Source organism: Symphodus melops, assembly GCF_947650265.1.
Source record: "Symphodus melops genome assembly, chromosome: 6".
Taxonomy (NCBI): Eukaryota; Metazoa; Chordata; class Actinopteri; order Labriformes; family Labridae; genus Symphodus; species Symphodus melops.
The window spans coordinates 28,580,122-28,601,353 of record NC_136696.1 but is presented as its reverse complement, the minus strand read 5'-3'; the positions used below and the strand labels follow the sequence as shown (position 1 = coordinate 28,601,353).

The 21,232-nt window shown below is 51.4% G+C and overlaps 1 protein-coding gene across 1 annotated transcript; it reads right to left on the bottom strand.

Annotated features, from left to right (window-relative positions):
* Positions 1-6,793: 6,793 nt before the first annotated feature.
* Positions 6,794-21,232, bottom strand: LOC306825656 (leucine-rich repeat neuronal protein 3-like). The gene is made up of 2 exons (XM_079346536.1): positions 20,786-21,232; positions 6,794-9,523 (listed from the first exon to the last, which is right to left on the bottom strand). The coding sequence occupies exon 2, from the start codon at positions 9,145-9,147 to the stop codon at positions 7,039-7,041; it is 2,109 nt and encodes a 702-aa protein (XP_079202662.1). The 5' UTR covers positions 9,148-9,523; positions 20,786-21,232; the 3' UTR covers positions 6,794-7,038.

The following is a 21,232-nucleotide window of genomic DNA, read 5'->3' as shown; positions in this document are numbered from 1 at the left end:
TGATTGGGCGCATGGCGGCCTGTCTCTGTGATTGGGCGCATGGCGGCCTGTCTCTGTGATCAGGCGCATGGCGGCCTGTCTCTGTGATCGGGCGCATGGCGGCCTGTCTCTGTGATCGGGCGCATGGCGGCCTGTCTCTGTGATTGGGCGCATGGCGGCCTGTCTCTGTGATCGGGCGCATGGCGGCCTGTCTCTGTGATTGGGCGCATGGCGGCCTGTCTCTGTGATCGGGCGCATGGCGGCCTGTCTCTGTGATCGGGCGCATGGCGGCCTGTCTCTGTGATCGGGCGCATGGCGGCCTGTCTCTGTGATCGGGCGCATGGCGGCCTGTCTCTGTGATCAGGCGCATGGCGGCCTGTCTCTGTGATTGGGCGCATGGCGGCCCGTCTCTGTGGAAGCGTGTTGTTGGCCCAGTTAGCTGTGAAGACGTGAGTGAGGGCGCCGCGCTCCGCCCGTCATCGTTCATGGAAACATGAGCCACTAAATAATGAATCCTGCATCGCTCTCAGCACACGTGGTAAACACGCATGAATCTTTCATTAGCGTGTGCAATCGTATGCGTGCTGTGGGCGCCGTTGGCTGCGCTCCCGCCAGCCTACTTACCGCTCGGCCCGGGGGGCTGAAATCCCTCTCTGCTCGGATCACGCCAAAACCAGCTCCGAGGTTCAGTCAGGAACGTTTCCTTCTTCAGACGATGACGAGCGTGTTGGACGGAGACGACCTCCAGCTCAACCTGGTCATGGTGACCTCTGACCCCTGGTCATGGTGACCTCTGACCCCTGCTCGTGCTGACCTCTGACCCCTGGTCATGGTGACCTCTGACCCCTGGTCTCTCTCTCTCTTGGTGGTCTCCTCCTTCCTGCTTCCACGCCGTCTTCATCTTTTATTGACGGCCGAAACTCCCCAACCAAAGAGCTTCACACGACTGTTAAAGGTCACGTGTTCACAGCGTGTTCACCGCGTGTTCACAGCGTGTTCACAGCGTGTTCACTACGTGTTCACAGCGTGTTCACAGCGTGTTCACTACGTGTTCACAGCGTGTTCACAGCGTGTTCACAGCGTGTTCACCACATGTTCACAGCGTGTTCACAGCGTGTTCATCACGTGTTCACAGCGTGTTCACAGCGTGTTCACCACATGTTCACAGCGTGTTCACAGCGTGTTCACAGCGTGTTCATCACGTGTTCACAGCGTGTTCATTACGTGTTCACAGCGTGTTCATCACGTGTTCACAGCGTGTTCACAGCGTGTTCACAGCGTGTTCACAGCGTGTTCACCACATGTTCACAGCGTGTTCACAGCGTGTTCATCACGTGTTCACAGCGTGTTCACAGCGTGTTCACCACATGTTCACAGCGTGTTCACAGCGTGTTCACAGCGTGTTCATCACGTGTTCACAGCGTGTTCATCACGTGTTCACAGCGTGTTCACTACGTGTTCACAGCGTGTTCACTACGTGTTCATCACGTGTTCACAGCGTGTTCATCACGTGTTCACAGCGTGTTCATTACGTGTTCACAGCGTGTTCATCACGTGTTCACAGCGTGTTCACTACGTGTTCACAGCGTGTTCACAGCGTGTTCACTACGTGTTCACAGCGTGTTCACAGCGTGTTCACTACGTGTTCACAGCGTGTTCACAGCGTGTTCACAGCGTGTTCACCACATGTTCACAGCGTGTTCACAGCGTGTTCATCACGTGTTCACAGCGTGTTCACAGCGTGTTCACCACATGTTCACAGCGTGTTCACAGCGTGTTCACAGCGTGTTCATCACGTATTCACAGCGTGTTCATTACGTGTTCACAGCGTGTTCATCACGTGTTCACAGCGTGTTCACAGCGTGTTCACAGCGTGTTCACAGCGTGTTCATCACGTGTTCACAGCGTGTTCATCACGTGTTCACAGCGTGTTCACAGCGTGTTCATCACGTGTTCACAGCGTGTTCATCACGTGTTCCTGTCAGTCAGTGAAACCTGCAGAGCAGTAAAAAAAACTCTGTATTTATGTGAAGCTGCCGTGCCAGCTGCTCTCTTTAAGACTCCTCCCCCCACGTGCCCTCTCTCCTCTGATTGGCCAGCTCTCTGGAAGCCTTCAGGAGGCAGAACGCTGCAGGGCTGCCGGTGGAGGGCTGCTCTGAGAGAAGAGAGAGACTGTCTGTTTCATAGTGTGAATTACACAACGAGCCTTTTAGCGCCCCCTGCAGACTCGTCCTGGGACCTGTCCCTCCTGATCTAAACATCAGGCTGCCTGACGTGATGTTAGCGTGTAGTTCAGACTAACGGGACTCGCACTGTTTAGCGGCGGCGGTGAGTTTGCAGTCGCTCTAAATCATCTGTGAGTGTGTCTCCGGGGAGCGGAGGAGCTGCGTTTAAATGAATCCTCTCATTACTGAAACAAAGGCGAGGCGAGGAAGGTAAAGTGGGAGTTTAGTTTCCTTCCTGCGTTGACGAGGAAACGGCTCGCCAAACGCTCCTCACAGTGTCGTCTCTTTAAACGCTTATCGACATGCGGGCGCCTGCTCGCCTCCTGCAGGGAGCGTCTGTGAGTGGATACATCCGCTGATGGATTCAGGCTGTTTTCACCTCGGGACGGGAGCTCGATGTCCGAGCGATGTTTCCTCTCCGGCGTTCGGACGAGATGGATGGAGGCGGGACAGTGAGGAGGCGGCGTGAGGTGCTGCAGTCCGCTCCATCGACGGGAGAGTGGAGCCGATGAACTCGGCCCAGTCATTATGTCATCGATCCCGTTAGCGTTTAGCCAGCAGGCAGAATCCAGTCCAGACTCTCCCATTGATCCCAGCAGCCCTTACGTAACGTGACAGATTACACACGGCGTCTGAAACGGCGTGCAGACACTCAGGGTGCGTCTCCTCCTCCGTCAGATGATCAGCGGTTTTCACATTTCAGTCCAAACTGAAGACGGATCACACACACACACACACACACGCACACACACACACACACACACACACGCACACACACGCACACACACACACGCACACACACACACACACACACACTCACACACACACACACACACACACACACACACACACACACACACACACACACACACACACACACACACACACACACACACACACACACACACACACACACACACACACACACACACACACACACACACACACACACACACACACACACACACACACTCTCTCACACACACACACACACACACACACACACACACTTGTCTGAAGTGAAATGAAATGAAAAGTTTGTTTGTGTTTTTGTGGAGCAGGAAGTGAAATGTGAGATTCACAGCAGCAGGAAGTTCATCGATCTTTTCTTCTCTAGTCGTGACCTGCAGGAATCAGAGCAGCACCTGGCGTGTCCTAAACACGCCGTTCATCCGTCTTATAAATCACCTGAGAAGACTCACAAAGCCGCTCTCTCACTTTTAAGCTTGCTCTCCTCTCATTGGTCGGTCCTCTGCGGCGCTCTTGGGAGGAATAACTCGAAGGCGGCGGCGGCGGACTGTGTGAGTCACGTCGCTGCTTTTAAAAAGCTTTCAAGTCGTGACGCGTCTCTTCGAAAGCTTCAACCTGAAATACATCCATAGAAGAAGAGTTTCCTTTTCTGGAGCACGAGGAGAGTCCTCACTTACGCCGACGCCAACGATGGGACCGCTGACCTGAGTCTGTGGCTCACTCTGAGTATGACCATATATGGGCTCAGGTGGTTAAACGTGACTCTTCATCGTTCTTGATGTTCAGAGTCATTTCACCTTCTGCCGGCTTCTTCATCGAGCCGTAATGAGCAGAGCTAACGGAGCGGCGTCGTTTAGCAGGACGCCGGCGCTCACAACACTCTCTCTAATCTCCCTCCCTCACCTTGGCTCTTCGCTCTGATCACGGCACGGAGGGAGCGCCGGCGTTTAAATGAAGCGACTTTTACTGGGTGATTAAGAAAAGGTGAATTATTCATGAGAGGAAGTGCGACGCCTGTGCTGAAGGATGAGGCCGCGCCTCCTCTTCCTCCTGCGCCGGCGTGGGCGAGCGAGGAGATGAAAGGAGCCGTGCAGAATCCACAGGTGATAAAAACTCAGGTCTGAACGCAGCTCGTTAGCCCGAGACGATCTGACCGCTCCGTCTCCACGGGGAGTCTTCAGCTTAGAGCGCCACAGGTGGCGTCCTCGCCTCGGAGTGACGGGGTCAGAGGTCAGAGGTGACCTGGCGTCCTCGCCTCGGAGCAGGCGCTCCTCTTTGTGTTCACACGCCTCTCCCTTCTGATCTCCTCAACTTTCTTTACTCTCTTCATCAATATTTATAACTCGCTGTCAACAACAACAAACAGAAATATTCCTCCGAACGCTGCCGGATGTTTTCACTTCCTGGTTGTCTCCTGACATGATGCACTAACTCTCTCCTGTAGAAGCTCTGAGTGATGGTGTGAAAGGTCAGAGGTCAAACACAGTGTGAGTGTGGATCTGTGCAGAGAGAACCATGAGTCAGCGTTTCCTGAGGTGAAACCTGCGACTCGACGTCGTCAAACCGCCGTAAAAAAAGTGCACAAGTTCTGCGCTCCAGAGTCAGCCATGTTGTTTTCACCTCATGTGCGCCGGAGAGCGTGACCATCGGGACGCCGTCTGCGAGCAAACGTCGTTTATAACTCACCCACAGACACAACGTCATGACTCAGCGGTTTTGTAACCAGTGAAGGAGGAAACAGGAAGGAAGGTGTGGCTCTCACTCAACAGAATCAATCAAACGCCCTCCTCTGATTGGCTGCAAGCGAAGGACGCGTGGCTCTGATGAACGCCGGCGTGCGCTCGGGAGGCCGTTATTGGATTTGTCAGGAACCAGAACGATTAGAAGTGGAGGAAAACGTGTAAATAAAGGAGAAATGAGAAGTGATTGATTTTGAAACGTGTGTAAATGTGAGGAGGAGGAACGACACCGACGCTTTGATAAAAACATGATTTTAAAAAGAATAAAGAATCGACCAATCACAGCCGTGAAGCCTTTAACGGCCTCGTGTGATTTATGACGCTGCTGTTTTTTCTCCCCACATTCATCACGTCTCCTTCAGCTTCCATTTTGAAAAGTTCAACTTCAGCTCGTTTAGTCTACGGCGTGCGGCGTGCGGCGTGGAGTCTGCTCTCTTACTCGCTCTGTGACTTGAGCACACGACGAGGTTTATTCACCTCCGTGTATCGTTACCACGCCGTCTTCCCCGTCGCAGCGTGCACTCAGTGCGTCCGTGCACGGTGACCGGGGAGGAAGGTCGCACGTGTCGGCGTTTACGACCTGATGACCGCTCGCTGCAGTTTATAAGAGGAAACGATGAACAGAAGCGTTCATGTCAGGACGCAGCGTTTAGTGTCTCACCTCAGGGTCGAGACTCTCTCACCTCAGGCACTCATGGTGAATCGAGCGCATCGAGTGTTTCCTCTGTGAGCTACATTTATTTGACTCAGTCACAGATTGATTCCCATCGGGGCGACGTTTGTTGGGCGACTCGAGACAAAAATGAAAATGTGAATTTAAATGAGGTCAGTTTGCTGTGAATGAATCTCTCCCTCTTTGCTTCTGAGCCTTTTTTTCTCCTCCTCTCTTATTTATTTGTTTTTGTTGGCAGAGTATAAAAATAACAAGCGAGCGAGAGAGTAGTTTTTTATTTGCTTCTCTGCGAGGATTACACTTTGACACGCCGTCCCGTCCTCTCGGCGGGGACGAACCTGAGCTGAACTCAGAGGTGAGGAAGCAAACGGAAAAAGGAATCAGCCTCTAAAAGCAGCCTGTCAGCCGCTCCCCTGAAACACGCCGAACGCTCCTCGGCACGCCGTACAGCACGGGGCAGGTTATCTCAGCACATCACTTACATGGCGTCCTCCGTCCTCTTTGGGACAGAAACTACTTTGTCCTGGTTTTCGTGGCCCATTTGTCTTCCTTCCCCTCGATCTCGCCGCTTAACAAACGAGCCTGAGAGTTGCTGAGCTGTTCCTGCGTTGGTGGCGGCGGCGCCTCTCCAGGGTCACACGAGGAAGGCGGGGGGGGGGGGCGGCTTGGTACGCCACGTTCTTGCTGACCTATTCACTACCTGCCTCTAATGGGTCATATTTTAGCTCCTGTGGCGGTGACAAATGGCCGTGCTCTAAGCGGGCTGTCCGTGGCGCTGAAACTCGCTTGATCTACGACTGAGCGGCGCTGATGAATGCCTCCCATCAGTCTGCGTGTGACGCCGATTTATCACCTCGCTCAGGTTTGTGTTGGGATCCATATTGGATTTTTAATGAAAGAGAATATAATGCAATTCAAAGTCAATGGGTTTGCCAATGTCTTTGTACTTTCCACACACACACACACACACACACACACACATTTAATACACACACACACACACACACACACACACACACACACACACATCACACGCTGGTCGTGCTGCTGCAGATTGGATTGCACTTCCCTAACAGTGTTAGTGCGTCTGCCTTGAAGGGCAGCGTCTGTAATCCTGTTTGTCTCCAGCAGATCTCACGTTCAAAGAGCACGAACAAAAAAAACAACCGGCGTCGCCCGTAAACACGCCACGTCCACGAGGAAGGAAGCGTGCAAAATGTAAGAAGAGAAGATGGAGTTATAAGACACCACACAGGTTTAATGAAAAATGTATTTGTTCATAAAATCGTTTACATTATAGTCAGAGTATTTCACACTAGACTAACACGTTATTTATAAACCATCTTCAGCAAAGAGAACGCTTTTTTTTTTTTTTTTGCAGACATGAAAGACACGTGTTTAAGACAGAGCCGTCCCCCGTGCTGGTTGCACGGCGTGGATGGAACGGCTCGCCACGTAGATTATAGTCCAGAGATCGTCCTGGTTTAAGCTCGTTATAATGACACAAGTTTGAAATACAAAAAACAGTCTCTGCGTTTTTAGCTGGTTACGTAAATGTGTGTGAGCCGAACCTTCCGACGCCGTCCAGCTCAGTTCAAGTGCAGAATGTCCCGTTTGAAGGTCGTAAATTACATCGTCCATTTTTCCGTTAATTAATCCCACGGTGCGTCCCTCACATTGAGCCGCCCTCTAAGTCTATCACAGTCGCCCTCACCTTGACCCCAGAGGCACCAAATTCCAGGTGAGAAGAAGAAGAAGAGGACGTCTGAGTGTTTGGGATCAGCAGCGTGTCACCCTGGTCCACGATCAGTTTCCTGTAAAACACCTGGCTGTACAGAGAGGTGTAGATGACTGAGCTGGAAACGGCCACAACGATAAAAATGACGGCACAGGACGCCATCACCAAACTGTCCCAGTTCTGGATTTCCTCCCTCGGGAGCGTTGCGTCCTTCGTGGTCACGTTGACACAGTCCTGGCTGTTCCCGGGCCGTCCTGCGGTGACCTCGACACAAACCGTGTACCTGGTGGACGGCTTCAGCTGCTTGATGCGGTACTCTTTCACATCGGCGGGAAGCCTGGCTTTGAACGGCGTGAAAAGATGGCGTCTGTCAGCTGAAATCGACCATTTTAGCTGCGACACCAAACCGCCCGTACTCTCCCAGGAAACCACGACAGAGTGAGGTTGGACTGATGTGACGCTAACGTGTAAACGTCGGTTCAAAGGCGGCGAGACGTATCCGTCAACCGTGACCATCACAGACCTCAGATCTGCACCGACGAGGTTGTGAGCGATGCAGGTGTACGATCCAGCTTCCTGCTCGGTGGCGTCGTAAATATCAAAGGTTCCCTCGGGATGCATGTAGTACTTGTCTGAAACACTTCCTGGTAAGACCCTGTCGCCTGATGGCGTCACCCAGTAGATCTCGGGCTCCGGTTCTCCAAACGCCCGACAGTGCATGGACACGGCGCTCCCTCTGACAACTCGGACTCGATCTGGGAGACTGGCGGGTGAGATGAGGGGAAGGCAGATCTCCGTCATCTCCCTGAAGTGCACCTCTTGCACGCGCCGGCCTTGGTACTCCGGAGGCTCCACGCAGAACAGCGAGTCGGGCTCCATGAAGCGAACAGCCGTCCTGTTCATGTTGACCCAGCGGATCACGCAGTCGCAGCGGATCGGGTTGCTGTGCAGACTGACCTCTCGCAGGTTGGTCAGGGACTCCACGGTGCTGCGGTGGATGGCGCTCAGAGCGTTGCTGTTCAGCATCAGGGTCTCGAGTCTGGGCAGCTTGTGGAACGCTCTGGGGTGGATGTAGGACAGTCTGGGATTGTTGGTGGCCTCGATTTTTGTAAGCTCCGGCAAGTTGTTCAGGGCAAAACTGTCAATAGATATGAGCTCAGGCATGCTGTTGATGCCGAGCTCCTTCAGGTGCATCATGTCCATGAAGTCGCCTCTCTGGATCCTCTCGATGGGGTTCTTGTTTAAATCCAGAAACTTAAGATTCTGCACGCTCGACAAGGCTGCTCTTGGGACTCGATTCAGCAGGTTGTCAAAGAACGAGATGCTCTCCAAATTCTCAAGGCCATCCAAGGCCTTACCGGGAATTTCAGTCAAGTTCATCTTGGCGAGCACGAGGCTTTGAAGGTTATCCAGAGGTTTAAAGTTCATGTCCGACAGCTCCAGGACTGGGTTTTCTCCGAGCATCAGTATCTCCAGATTGGGGAGATGCTGGAACCACTGGCTGTCGATGCTCGTCAGTCGATTGGAATTGAGATGAAGCCTTATAAGCCGGCTCAGACCCTGGAAAGCTTTGGGCCGGATGGAGACAATTTGGTTGTGGTTGATGTAGAACTCCTGGAGGTTCGGCAGGAAAGAGAGGCAGCTGTCCGAAAGCTCCTGAATCCAGTTCTCTTCCATGTGGAGCGACAGCAGCTGGGGGAGCGACCCCAGACAAACATCGCCCACAGAGGAAATGTTATTCTGGGACAAGTCGATCTCTGTGATGTTTTCCAAGTAATCCAAAGTTTTCTCCACCTTTATGATGTTGTTTGTCTGCAGCAGCAGCACCTGAGTGTCCGAGGGGAGTCTCTCTGGCAGCGCTGAGAGGCCCAAGTCGTTACAGTCCACAGTGGCAGCCTCGCTGTACACGGAGCTGGGCGAGAACCAAGGTCGTATCTCACACCGACACAAAGCCGGGCAATGAGCGCTCCCCTCAGAGGCCAGAACAAAAGCCGCCAGAGACAGCTCAGCCAGCAAACAAGCCACAACCGCTGTCTCCTTCATCTCGGCCTCGTATTCACTTCAACCAGTAATTGGTCCTCACGGAGTCGGCTGTTAGCGCTGTTAACTTCACAAACAAAAGCTCATTTGTTACTGCGGTGAGACAGAGTGGATTTCCGCTGACTCCTGCTCCCTGAAGCTTTGGCCCGCGTCGTCTCTCTCGGCTCTTTGGCAACAGACGGGCAACCTTTCAGTTCAGTGTGTGCCAGGTGGTCACGCACGCACTCCGCGATATGTCAAGGTCGACAACGTGTCCTTCAGGGAGCGGTGATGCGCGGCAGAGGGGGGGTTGAGGAACGACGCGACTCCGGCTGGCGACGAATCACTCCACCTTCCATCATTATTATCCTCCGTCGCTGTCACCGGTGTCAGTTTCCATCTGGGGAGAAAAGAGAGAAAGAGGACTCGTGTCACTCGCTGCTGCAGAGAAATAAAGGCATTTTGACATTTAGGAACATTGAGACTTATTACATCCTTTCAGCCTCATTTCATTTTATCGCCTTCTTCGCACCATCGTAATCGTAAGTCATGATTAACCTGACCTTATGTATATTATTTGACAGGTGTGAAACCCAAAAAAAGGTACTTTGAGAGTATTTTTATATCGCTGAAGGGCACGAGGACTTTGTCAGATGTTTTCCGTCAAAGCGGGGGAATAAAAGTGGCAGGAAAGTTTTGGCTTTGAGGTGATGCTGAAAAAGGAGTAGGTTGATTCGAGAGGCAAACACTTCACGTCCTCGTCTTTTCCCCAGTGTTTTAATTACCAAAGCTTCTACCCTGCCTGAACCTCTCTCTTCTGTGGTGAACAACGCACCTGCACACACTCCTCACATCACCCACACAGCACAACAAGCAGACAGTTTGCTGCAGCTGATGCGCACAACCTCGAGGATCCGTACACCCACCAAAAATATCTGTACAACGAGCTCGCCGCAGGTTTTCTGCCTCGGCTTTTTGCATAATTCATGAGGCGCTGAATCAATGTTGTTGGTGCAGGTGACAGGTCTACGCTGGGCTTCGCCTATGTCGACTGCACATATTGATGTTTTGATTAATTTGTGACCTTGAGTGCAGAAGCCACGGCTGAGTGTACGACAGTAGATGAAGCTGTCGGTGAAGTCTGGAGCGGCCGGCTGCTGATGAGGACGAGCCGTGACACTTCATGCATATATTTGCTTGTTTACGAGCGGCTGCGTGTACACGTTTAGCCTCCATGTTCACAAACTGAAACCCTCAACTAAAAACATCAGAGAACTTTTCTTTGGTTCTTCAAAGACGCAGACTGAAGTTGTGTATTTTGCAGATTTGGACGGCTCGTTTTTCATCCCTAACCTTGAGCTCCAGCATGAAGCTAAAACAAACTTCTCTTTGGCCCCGCCTCCGCCCCCCTGTAGAGACACGCCTCCAACCCAGGTCTTATCACGTTCACACAAACGAGCACACTTACTAATAATAATAATATATGAATAATAATTAAGCAGCATTAAACACAAACAACAGACTAAACTGTCCTTCGCTCGAGCTGCGATCACCTGCATTTCCTGCATTAGCATGCTAATGTTAGCACTCTGTAGTTAGCTGGCAGCTTCAATCACCTGCGTTTCCTGCATTGTTGCGTTAGCATGCTAATGTTAGCGCTCTGTAGTTAGCTGTTAGCTTCAATCACCTGCGTTTCCTGCATTGTTGCGTTAGCATGCTTATGTTAGCGCTCTGTAGTTATCTGCTAGCTGCGTTAACCTGCGTTTCCTGTATCGTTGTGTTAGCATGCTAATGTTAGCGCTCTTTAGCTAGCTGCTAGCTTCATGTAAACTGACACAGAATGATGTAAAAACTCTTCATCCTAATAATCAGTGAGTATGTTCTTCTTCTTCTTGACTCAAACAGCTTTTATACACAAGGGGAGGAGCCATGTAAACACAGCTCTGACAACAACACAGCCAGCAGGACTCCAGCTTCTCCCTCACTGGAGACAGTCAGGACTCACACACACATTCACACACAGACACAGACACACACACACACACACCCACACACACACACACACACACACTCACACAGCACACACTTGTGTGGAATATGTTGCACATTCTTCCTTTAAGTAGAAAATTGTGTCTCCAAAGTAGAATCACCCCAGGCCCTCATCGTTGCTAATTGTCTTTTAATTACGCATCATTTTTGATTTCAAGACTCATCATTGAGCTGGTTTTTTTCTTCTTCTTGTTTTGAGTCTTTGAGTGCTTCCACCATCCCTCTCTCTCCTCAGCCATCTGCGTGAGCCACCGCACACACACTTTCATCCAAGCTGCTCGGTGACAACAGCGTCAGCACAAATCAATCTCCCTTTAACAACACGACTCTTCACTCAGTACACATGCAGCTAGCTGACCCTCTTCTTCACATTTGTGTCTTATTATCCCGACGGGACTCGCTTCCATCTGCGAGTCACGCAAAGTGTTCCTCGCTCTTCTTTCTTTTGCTCTTATGTAACCAATCAGAAGCCCCGCAGGCGTCTCTCCCTGCAGAGGCTGTTTGGTATCTGACGTTACAGAGCTATGTAAATGTTTCTCCTCGGAGATGGGAAACAACTCGTTTATGTACAGTGTTTCTGTAACAGCAAACACAAGTCACATGGTAATGAGGGGCGCGTGGTGTGAATGTTAAATGGAGTGTTTAATCGTGCAAGTTTTCCTCCTTTGGTTGGAGAGCGTGCTCTCCAGAGACGCCGCCGTACGCTAATTTAATTTCTCCTGTTTACTTCCGCGACGCTCGTGCACTCATTTCCCTCTTATTACTTAACAATAAGAGCCTGCAGTGACTCCATCGTACACACACACACACACACACACACACACACAGTGTCATAAAATGTTGATCAGAGTGGTGTCTGACTTCCATGAAGCTATGAATATAAAGTCACTGTTATGGCTGCGTGTTGGACGTGGTGATAGCCTGTCTGCTTCTCCCGGCTGTAAATGTTTCTTTTATTACTCTGAAGCATATTTTATGTAAACGAGGTGCAGATTTGATCTCAGCTCAGGGACGACAGCCTCGAACTCCACACAGTGAGAGATGAAGTGTAATCGGCTGCAGAGAGTAAGAAGCCACACGGCCGTCTGCTCACGTTCGAACTCAAACACTTCCTGCACAGACGAGTCTGAGTCCCGTCTGGATCTCGCTGCACGTTGGTCCCGTCTCTCAGAGCGACGCTGCTCTGTTGCTTTTTATTGCTTCATGTTTTAAATGTGAGATCGACGGCTCAGACACGGAGCGAGGAGCCCGTCGGTTTAAGAACCCTGGACTTCCCCGTCAACGAAAGAAACGCATGTCAGCAGGACTCTGACAGCCTGACCCTGCAGGCTGCACGCAGAGCGGTCCTGACCTCGGAGGTCACGGGTTCAAGTTTAACGCCAGAGGAAGAAGGGATTTGTCCACTCGATGACGCCGTGGGTTCAGCCTTTCACTCTGCACATGCAGCACTCGGAGACGCCGGCGCCCGGGGCGAGCCGCTGATGATAGAAGTATTTAGTAATGCATAATACAGAGCAGAGAGCGGCGCGGTTTAACCCCGCAGGACTGCCAGCACCAGCACTTCTTTAAGTGCTGAGTATTGACATTCAGTAAAAGGATTAAAGCGGCACAAATGTAAAATATTTATGTATTTCTTATACAGCAGACGGGGGGGGGGGCTCTCAGGGCGCTGCCGTCCTAATGTGGCAGTCCCACTCCTCCATGTTTTATTCAGCACACAGTGATACACAAAGCTGCACGTACGCCGCTAACACTCTGCAAAACTGGCGTCAGCTCCGATGACAGCGGCCTTCACTCTCGCCGTCAGACGCTCGATTCTTTTAACGCCACGAGAGAAAATGTCACCATCCATTTTTTATAGTGTGGACCTCAGCGCCTGAGAAGATGTAACGCGTCTCCCCCCAAAGCACAGACTGTTAGAGATCCATATACCTTTAGTGTTGTGGTGTTCCTGTCAGAGCCGGGGGGGGGTCGGGGGGGTCGAACAACGAGCTGTCAGTGAGGACGCTTTGGGATTTCACAGGACGGCCAAAAGTGCAAGACTCTGGCTTTTTTTTTTTTTTTCAAGCCTTTTCTGCCTCTGTTGGAGGGAGAGCAGAAGAAGAGAGACAGGAAACCCCGGGGGGGGGGGGGGGGGGGGGGGGGGCAGATCTGAACTCTGCAGCCTCTACCATCAGTGTGTGAATACAGTGAGTTAATCCTGATGGACTCTTCACTCTGCAGTGGTTGGTGCGTGCCCCTCATGTGTGGAGGCTGTAGTCCTCTGGGGAGGTCTGATCTATCATGCCCCTCCTCTCAGACCTCTGAACCTCCTCTCTGACCTCTGACCCTCCTCTCTGACCTCTGACCCTCCTCTCTGACCTCTGACCCTCCTCTCAGACCTCTGACCCTCCTCTCAGACCTCTGACCCTCCTCTCTGACCCTCCTCTCAGACCTCTGACCCTCCTCTCAGACCTCTGAACCTCCTCTCTGACCTCTGACCCTCCTCTCAGACCTCTGACCTCCTCTCAGACCTCTGACCCTCCTCTCTGACCTCTGACCCTCCTCTCAGACCTCTGACCCTCCTCTCAGACCTCTGACCCTCCTCTCAGACCTCTGACCTCCTCTCTGATCTCTGGACCCTCCTCTCCTCTCTGACCCTCCTCTCAGACCTCTGACCCTCCTCTCAGACCTCTGACCCTCCTCTCTGACCCTCCTCTCAGACCTCTGACCCTCCTCTCTGACCTCTGACCCTCCTCTCTGACCTCTGACCCTCCTCTCAGACCTCTGACCCTCCTCTCAGACCTCTGACCCTCCTCTCTGACCCTCCTCTCTGACCTCTGACCCTCCTCTCAGACCTCTGAACCTTCCTGTATCTTTTGCCTCGGCAGTGAGAGGAGAACTCATTGAAATGAGCTCATGTGCTTCTTTGTGCTCAAGGACATCTCACGCAGCAGATCTCAACTTCAATCCAATTTATTCTCAAAGCGCTCTCCCGTCCTGCTCCCGACAAGATCTTAAGTAAAACTTCTTCCTTTTTATCTGCAAAGCGTCTGCACCAAGTCACCGTCCTCCATTTGTCCAAATTAGTTTCTGCTGTCAGTTTGAACACTGCAGGGATTTCTTTCTTTTTTTTTTTTTTACCTTGACCGTAAAAGTTTCATCTGAACCTTAAGCTGGTTTTTTTGTGCTAAATCCAAATTAAACGGTAACCACGGTAATAAATTAGGTCATGGATGCTACAAAGAGGATGTGTTGTATCCCGTCTCATCTTTAACTTCAGTGGGTGTTTTTCACCTAATTAAACTGTAACCAATGGCGATGAATAAGGTCAAAGTGTGCAAACGTGGATCCTACAACGAGAATGCAAAGCGCCTTATCGTTAACTAACGAAGGAAACTAGTGCTGCAGTTCCTCCAGCTGCCACTAGAGGCGCTCTCCAAAAGTGAAGTAACTCCCAGTCAGCAACCTGCGGGGTTGATAGATCAAGCTGCAGAGGAAGTGTAACATCCTGCAGTTCCTGGAGTGTCCACTAGAGGCTGGCTGCAGTTCCTGGAGTGTCCACTAGAGGCTGGCTGCAGTACCTGGAGTGTCCACTAGAGGCTGGCTGCAGCAGCACAGGAAGTCACATACACACCCATTCAAACAGCCTGTTTTTACAGCAGACATGAACATGTTTACAGCCTGCTTCAAAAAACCAAATAGGTGTGATTAGCTCATGTCTCCATCCACACACACTGTACGGGGGGAATGTTTTCATGACTCAGCAGTTTTGATTGGATGAAGGATCAGAGTTATTCACAATAAGGCGTGTAGCTGAGCTGATTGACAGGTGGGCGTGGCCTCAGCTCTCAGCCTGTCGTTAGCTTGGACCTCGTCGCTGTGTTCGTCTTCATTCTGAAGAACTTCTCTTCAACATTAAACTTTCAAACACTCGTCTCTCTGCAGCTGCCGGCGAGCAGCTTCGCCGTCGTCGCCAGTTTGAAGGAACATGTTGATCCGTCACAGAGCGAGGACGTGCTAATTAGAGAGGAAGAAAAAAGAAGAAGAGGGAACAAAGTCGTCAGTAGAAGAGGATTATTTTCTCTCCCTCAGCTCACCGGAGTGTCGGAGAGCGAGTGAGCGTGGCGTGACGTCATCAGGACGCAGATGGTTGCTGAGTGTTTAAAGATGAGAGGGAGGCCGGCGTGCTTTCACTCTTCTTCACTTTGAGGGAGAGAAAAAAAAAACAAAGTTTCCACATGACTCATCGCTGTGAAACATTTTGGAAAAGCTCCAGTACATCGACTGGAGTCGTTGTTTTTGTCAGCGCTGGGTGAACTGGGCCAAGTCGTCCCACACCGTGTGGACAGCGTGAACACTGGAGGACGTCAGGCACCTCCGAGGTCGCCAATGGGGGCGGAGCTACTCGCTGACATCAGAGTCAGAGCAAACAGAAACAGCCTGTCCTTTTTCTCTCGACCAATCAGCACACTGTAGTGTGTCTAGCTCCACCCCTTAAGGTCAGATCAGCTCTTCTTCTTTCGGGACGGTGACGGCTTTTTATAACACGTTGATGTTTTGAGCGGCGAGCAGCAGGTGTTCCTGCGGCGAGCCAGCTTGTTGGCGATCAGACGGTGAAATGGAGCAGTTTGTAAAAAGCATCATCAGCACTTTGAGGCTGGTGGAGGTCGAGCTGAATCCACTGCGACAGCTTCCTGCGCCGTCTGAACCAACCAGCGGGTCAGCTGTCAGGAAAAATGGATGAAAGACCAAAAAGTTCCCTCAGATGTAAACTTCAATACGCCTCTTGTTCCGGAGCTTGTCGACAGTCGGGAGGATGACAGCGTTGGAGATGATGAGACGCCGCGCTGTAACACACACAAAGGCGAGCTGCTAGCTAACAAAGAGCGGCGAAGATGTCGCTTGTAATGAGAGCCGGCTGCTACATCCTGGATCTTCAAAAGCCGCCAGACTCCTCCGAGGAGCTGCTGCTGGTCCGTCATGTGACGCGTCGGCTCAGAACGCCAGAGTCTCAGGCTGAGCGTCACGTGTGAGGAACCTGCTGACTCGTCCTTCCTCTTAGCTGAGGACAGCATGTCCATCAGAGACGTGGACGTTATGAATACACCGTTATCTCCACTTTGTAAAACAAGCTAACAAGCTCGCACTTCCTCCTTCCTCCTGCCTCCTGCCTCCTTCCTCCTTCCTCCTTCCTCCTCCTTCCTCTTTCCTCCTTCCTCCTCCTCCTCCTTCCTCCTTCCTCCTTCCTCCTCCTTCCTCTTTCCTCCTCCTTCCTCCTTCCTCCTTCCTCCTTCCTCCTCCTTCCTCCTTCCTCCTTCCTCCTCTTCCTCTTTCCTCTTTCCTTCCTCCTCCTCCTCCTTCCTCCTTCCTCCTTCCTCCTCCTTCCTCCTTCCTCCTCCTTCCTCTTTCCTCCTTCCTCCTCCTTCCTCCTTCCTCCTCCATCGCCGTCTGTCTCGGCGAGTGACGGAGAGGGAAATAGAAGCGTGGTCAAAAACGGCCCCCCACGCTGCGCTCCTCCATGCTACGCTAGGACGCTCCAACAGGAAAGAACTGAGTCACAGTCGGTTTTATTGCCAAGTGCAGGTACAAGAAGGTGTCCTAAATTAACGAGCACTGAAATCAAATGAAATGTGAGACTGACTGGTGTTGTCGCTCACGCCTCCGAGCTGTTAGCTCAGACTGGTGTTGTCGCTCACGCTCCGAGCTGTTAGCTCAGACTGGTGTTGTCGCTCCTATATGCTCCGAGCTGTTAGCTCAGACTGGTGTTTGTCGCTCACGCTCCGAGCTGTTAGCTCAGACTGGTGTTGTCGCTCACGCTCCGAGCTGCTAGCTCAGACTGGTGTTGTCGCTCACGCTCCGAGCTGTTAGCTCAGACTGGTGTTGTCGCTCACAGCTCCGAGCTGTTAGCTCAGACTGGTGTTGTCGCTCACGCTCCGAGCTGCTAGCTCAGGCTGGTGTTGTCGCTCACGCTCCGAGCTGCTAGCTCAGGCTGGTGTTGTCGCTCACGCTCCGAGCTGTTAGCTCAGACTGGTGTTGTCGCTCACGCTCCGAGCTGTTAGCTCAGGCTGGTGTTGTCGCTCACGCTCCGAGCTGTTAGCTCAGACTGGTGTTGTCGCTCACGCTCCGAGCTGTTAGCTCAGACTGGTGTTGTCGCTCACGCTCCGAGCTGTTAGCTCAGACTGGTGTTGTCGCTCACGCTCCGAGCTGTTAGCTCAGACTGGTGTTGTCGCTCACGCTCCGAGCTGTTAGCTCAGACTGGTGTTGTCGCTCACGCTCCGAGCTGTTAGCTCAGACTGGTGTTGTCGCTCACGCTCCGAGCTGTTAGCTCAGGCTGTTTGTGATGATTTAAAATCCATACATTCATTGTAATCATGCTCGTCTTTAAGCCTCCTGGTTCCTGTTATTGGCATGACACCGACACCAGCCCGATCAGATCAACATCTCTCCACTCTCTTCTTCCCTGCTTCTCCCCTCACTGCATCCACCATTGATTTCCCATTAAAACCAGTCCCATGTGAGCCCCCCCCCACACACACCCTACACGCGCTCCTCGTTAGCATCGCCAGCATTAAAAACAAACCTCGGCCTCCTCTCCTCACACGGCTCGTCTTCTGTTAATTAGCCTCACACAGTCTGACAGTGTGACCCCTGTTTGTTGGGTCACGGCGGGACATGTGCTGCAGTCACCTGTGTGTTACATCTTCAGACCGTGTGTGTGTGTGTGTGTGTGTGTGTGTGTGTGTGTGTGTGTGGGTGAGACACCACTTATGTGATGGAAAATCTCAACAGGAACTTAAAATGAACTCTCGAGGACGCAGAAATCAAACTGAGCTGCTGCAAGTGGAGGCAAATACTTCCAACCACAGCTCGTCCAATCAGGATGGAGTTTGTCCCTGATTGGCTCAGATTGTTATTTTAAGAGTGACAACATGAAGGAGAGGAAGCCGATCTGCTCAACACCTCCAGTCAGTTTACTTGAAGCAGAAGGGAGTTCCTGCTCTACCTCCGTCTCAAAGACTTTTTATACTTTATGACTTTCATGGATAAAACACAATTAGTTTAACACAGAAACACACACACACACACACACACACACACACACACGCTGTTTGATCATGTCTATAAACCAGCTGGAGCCTCCTGACAAACCGTTACACGGCGCCCACCTGTCAATCAGCTCAGCTACACGCCTTATTGTGAATAACTCTGATCCTTCATCCAATCAAAACTGCTGAGTCATCAAAACATTCCCCCCGTACAGTGTGTGTGGATGGAGACATGAGCTAATCACACCTATTTGGTTTTTTGAAGCAGGCTGTAAACATGTTCATGTCTGCTGTAAAAACAGGCTGTTTGAATGGGTGTGTATGTGACTTCCTGTGCTGCTGCAGCCAGCCTCTAGTGGACACTCCAGGTACTGCAGCCAGCCTCTAGTGGACACTCCAGGAACTGCAGGATGTTACACTTCAGCATCAGCTTCATGTTTAAACATAAGAGGTTCCTGCTTGATTGAAACCTGTAAATGCACAGTTTCTGTTTGTGCTCCATGAGAAATGCAGATTTGTCAGATTTTCGTGGACTATGAATATTAAATATCGAACAAGGGCTCTTTGTTTGTATCAGTTTTTGTTTTTGTATTCAGGTTCATAACGCATGTTGAAGTCTGAAGACTAACAGCACTCGGTAGCCTGCAGAAATATTTCAGACAGAAAGCTCAGGAGGTCTGAGCTCTCCCACAACGAGACGATCATACATCATCATTTCTGAGACAAATGAGTTTCTATCACTATTTATTACTGACTGTGTTTGTTTTCTGAGAGATTCTCCCTCAAGCGCCCCGAGAGAAGAAAAGGACGAAATATTACAGTTTGGAGAAAGAAAATCATAAATCTCATTAAAGCAAAAGCAGACATTCAGTGAATATTATTCTTGCAGAGTAATCTGTGATGATTATTACTAGAGGACATCAAGGTCATGTGACCTGATCCTGCTGGTTGTATTTGACCCTTTAAAGTTAAACTTAGTTCTTATTAAGCTGGATACCTGTTCTGTCACACTCAGTCTTTCTGAATCTCATATTTTAGGCTATTTGGAAACATCATGAGACGCAAACATGTATTTTAAGAAGTGAGCTAAAAAGCCTCTGCATGTTTCTAATAAGGTTAGAACGCAGAAAGCTTTACAGACCCATGCAGAGCTGGCTAAACACTGAAGCTACAGTGTCCTCCACATGCAGAGCTGGCTAAACACTGAAGCTACAGTGTCCACCACATGCAGAGCTGGCTAAACACTGAAGCTACAGAGTCCACCACATGCAGAGCTGGCTAAACACTGAAGCTACAGAGTCCACCACATGCAGAGCTGGCTAAACACTGAAGCTACAGTGTCCACCACATGCAGAGCTGGCTAAACACTGAAGCTACAGTGTCCACCACATGCAGAGCTGGCTAAACACTGAAGCTACAGTGTCCACCACATGCAGAGCTGGAGAGCAGAGTGTGTGTGTGTTAGCTTGTTGATGGATCCAGCTGCCTGATGAAATGCATGTTAGTGTTTTTAACTGTCAGTATTGTGTTTAAACAGCGGGTGTCTCAGTGTTGCTCTGCCTGGGATCTGTGTCCTGTGTGTTTGTCCTCCTCGGGTCTGTGAGGGACAGAACACGGACTGATGCATTGTGATGGAGGACTTGTTGAGCTGCGTGTCGCTCTGACGCTGCTGCAGGTTGACGTGAGGAAAAGCTCTGAGCTGACCCTCGTTTAGCCCGAGCCGACAAATCACTCATGTTTCTAAACGCTCACACCGACTTTCAGCGGCTGTTAATTAAGAGCGCGCTGAATCACAGCAGGAGGGGGGGAGAGAGAGAGAGAGAGAGAGAGACGGGCGAGGGAGGGAGGAGAGAGAGAGAGACGGGCGAGGGAGGGGAGAGAGAGAGAGAGAGACGGGGGTTCTGGTAAATTAAGCAGGCAGTGGTGGGAACGTCTGTCCTCCTGTTAGAGCCGATCACCCTGCAGCCAAATCCTGCTAAACTCTCTCTGCACCCGGCTGAATATAAACACCGCTGCGCGCGCTCGCTCTCTCTCTCTCGCTCTCTCTCTCTCTCTCTCGCGCTGTCTGACTCATGATGCCACATCACACAGCAGCAGCAGCATACGCCGTGCGTTCACACCTGCTCCGACCAGTGCTGACGGAGCCTGAACACTTCCACCTCGTTAGCACGGAGGAAGCAGCCGGTGGCTCAGCCGGTGGCTCTGCGTCCTCGCCGCCTCGGGACTTTAGTAGCATGTCATGCTCAGAGCTTTTCAGCACTTTAAACGTGTCCTGTCTCGTCCCTGTGCCGACGGTGTGGTTGCACATGATGCCTCTCTGTGAGTTGAGGGGATGAACCTGTGGAGTGACACTGACTGCCCGTGTCAGCGCCGAGCTGCAGCCTTCAAACCTGTGACAAATACACCCAAAACAACCCCCCCCCCCCAGCCCTCTTTTCTTATTCCCCTCAGCTGCCAGAACCGCAGGCTGAGCTGCCACAGACGCTCAAGGACTACCGCAGTCCTCCTCACACACACACACACACACACACACACACACACACACACACACACACACATAAGTCATACAGCGATGAAACACTCACCAGTAGAAGCCGCATCCATCACGTCCCATGCAGCAGCAGATATTCAGCAGGTATTCCTGGCATGACTGCAGAAGCCCTGAGCGTGTGTGTGTGTGTGTGTGTGTGAGTGAGTGTGTGTGTGTGAGTGTGTGTGTGTGTGTGTTTTCTTTAAAGCATGTAGCGATACATGTTAACATCCAGCAGCAGCTATTTTCCAGTTTTTTCCTCGAGTATCTCCAAGAACCAACGTCTTCTCTGTTTTCAGCTCAGAAGCGACAGAGAAATGTGGAGAGAGAGGAAGAGGAGGGGGGGCGAGAGACACTGAGCGAGAGAGCGAGAGAGAGAGAGAGAGAGAGAGGGAGAGAGAGAGAGAGAGAGAGAGAGAGAGGGGAGAGAGAGAGAGAGAGAGAGGGGAGAGAGAGAGAGAGAGAGAGAGAGGGGAGAGAGAGAGACAGAGAGAGAGAGACA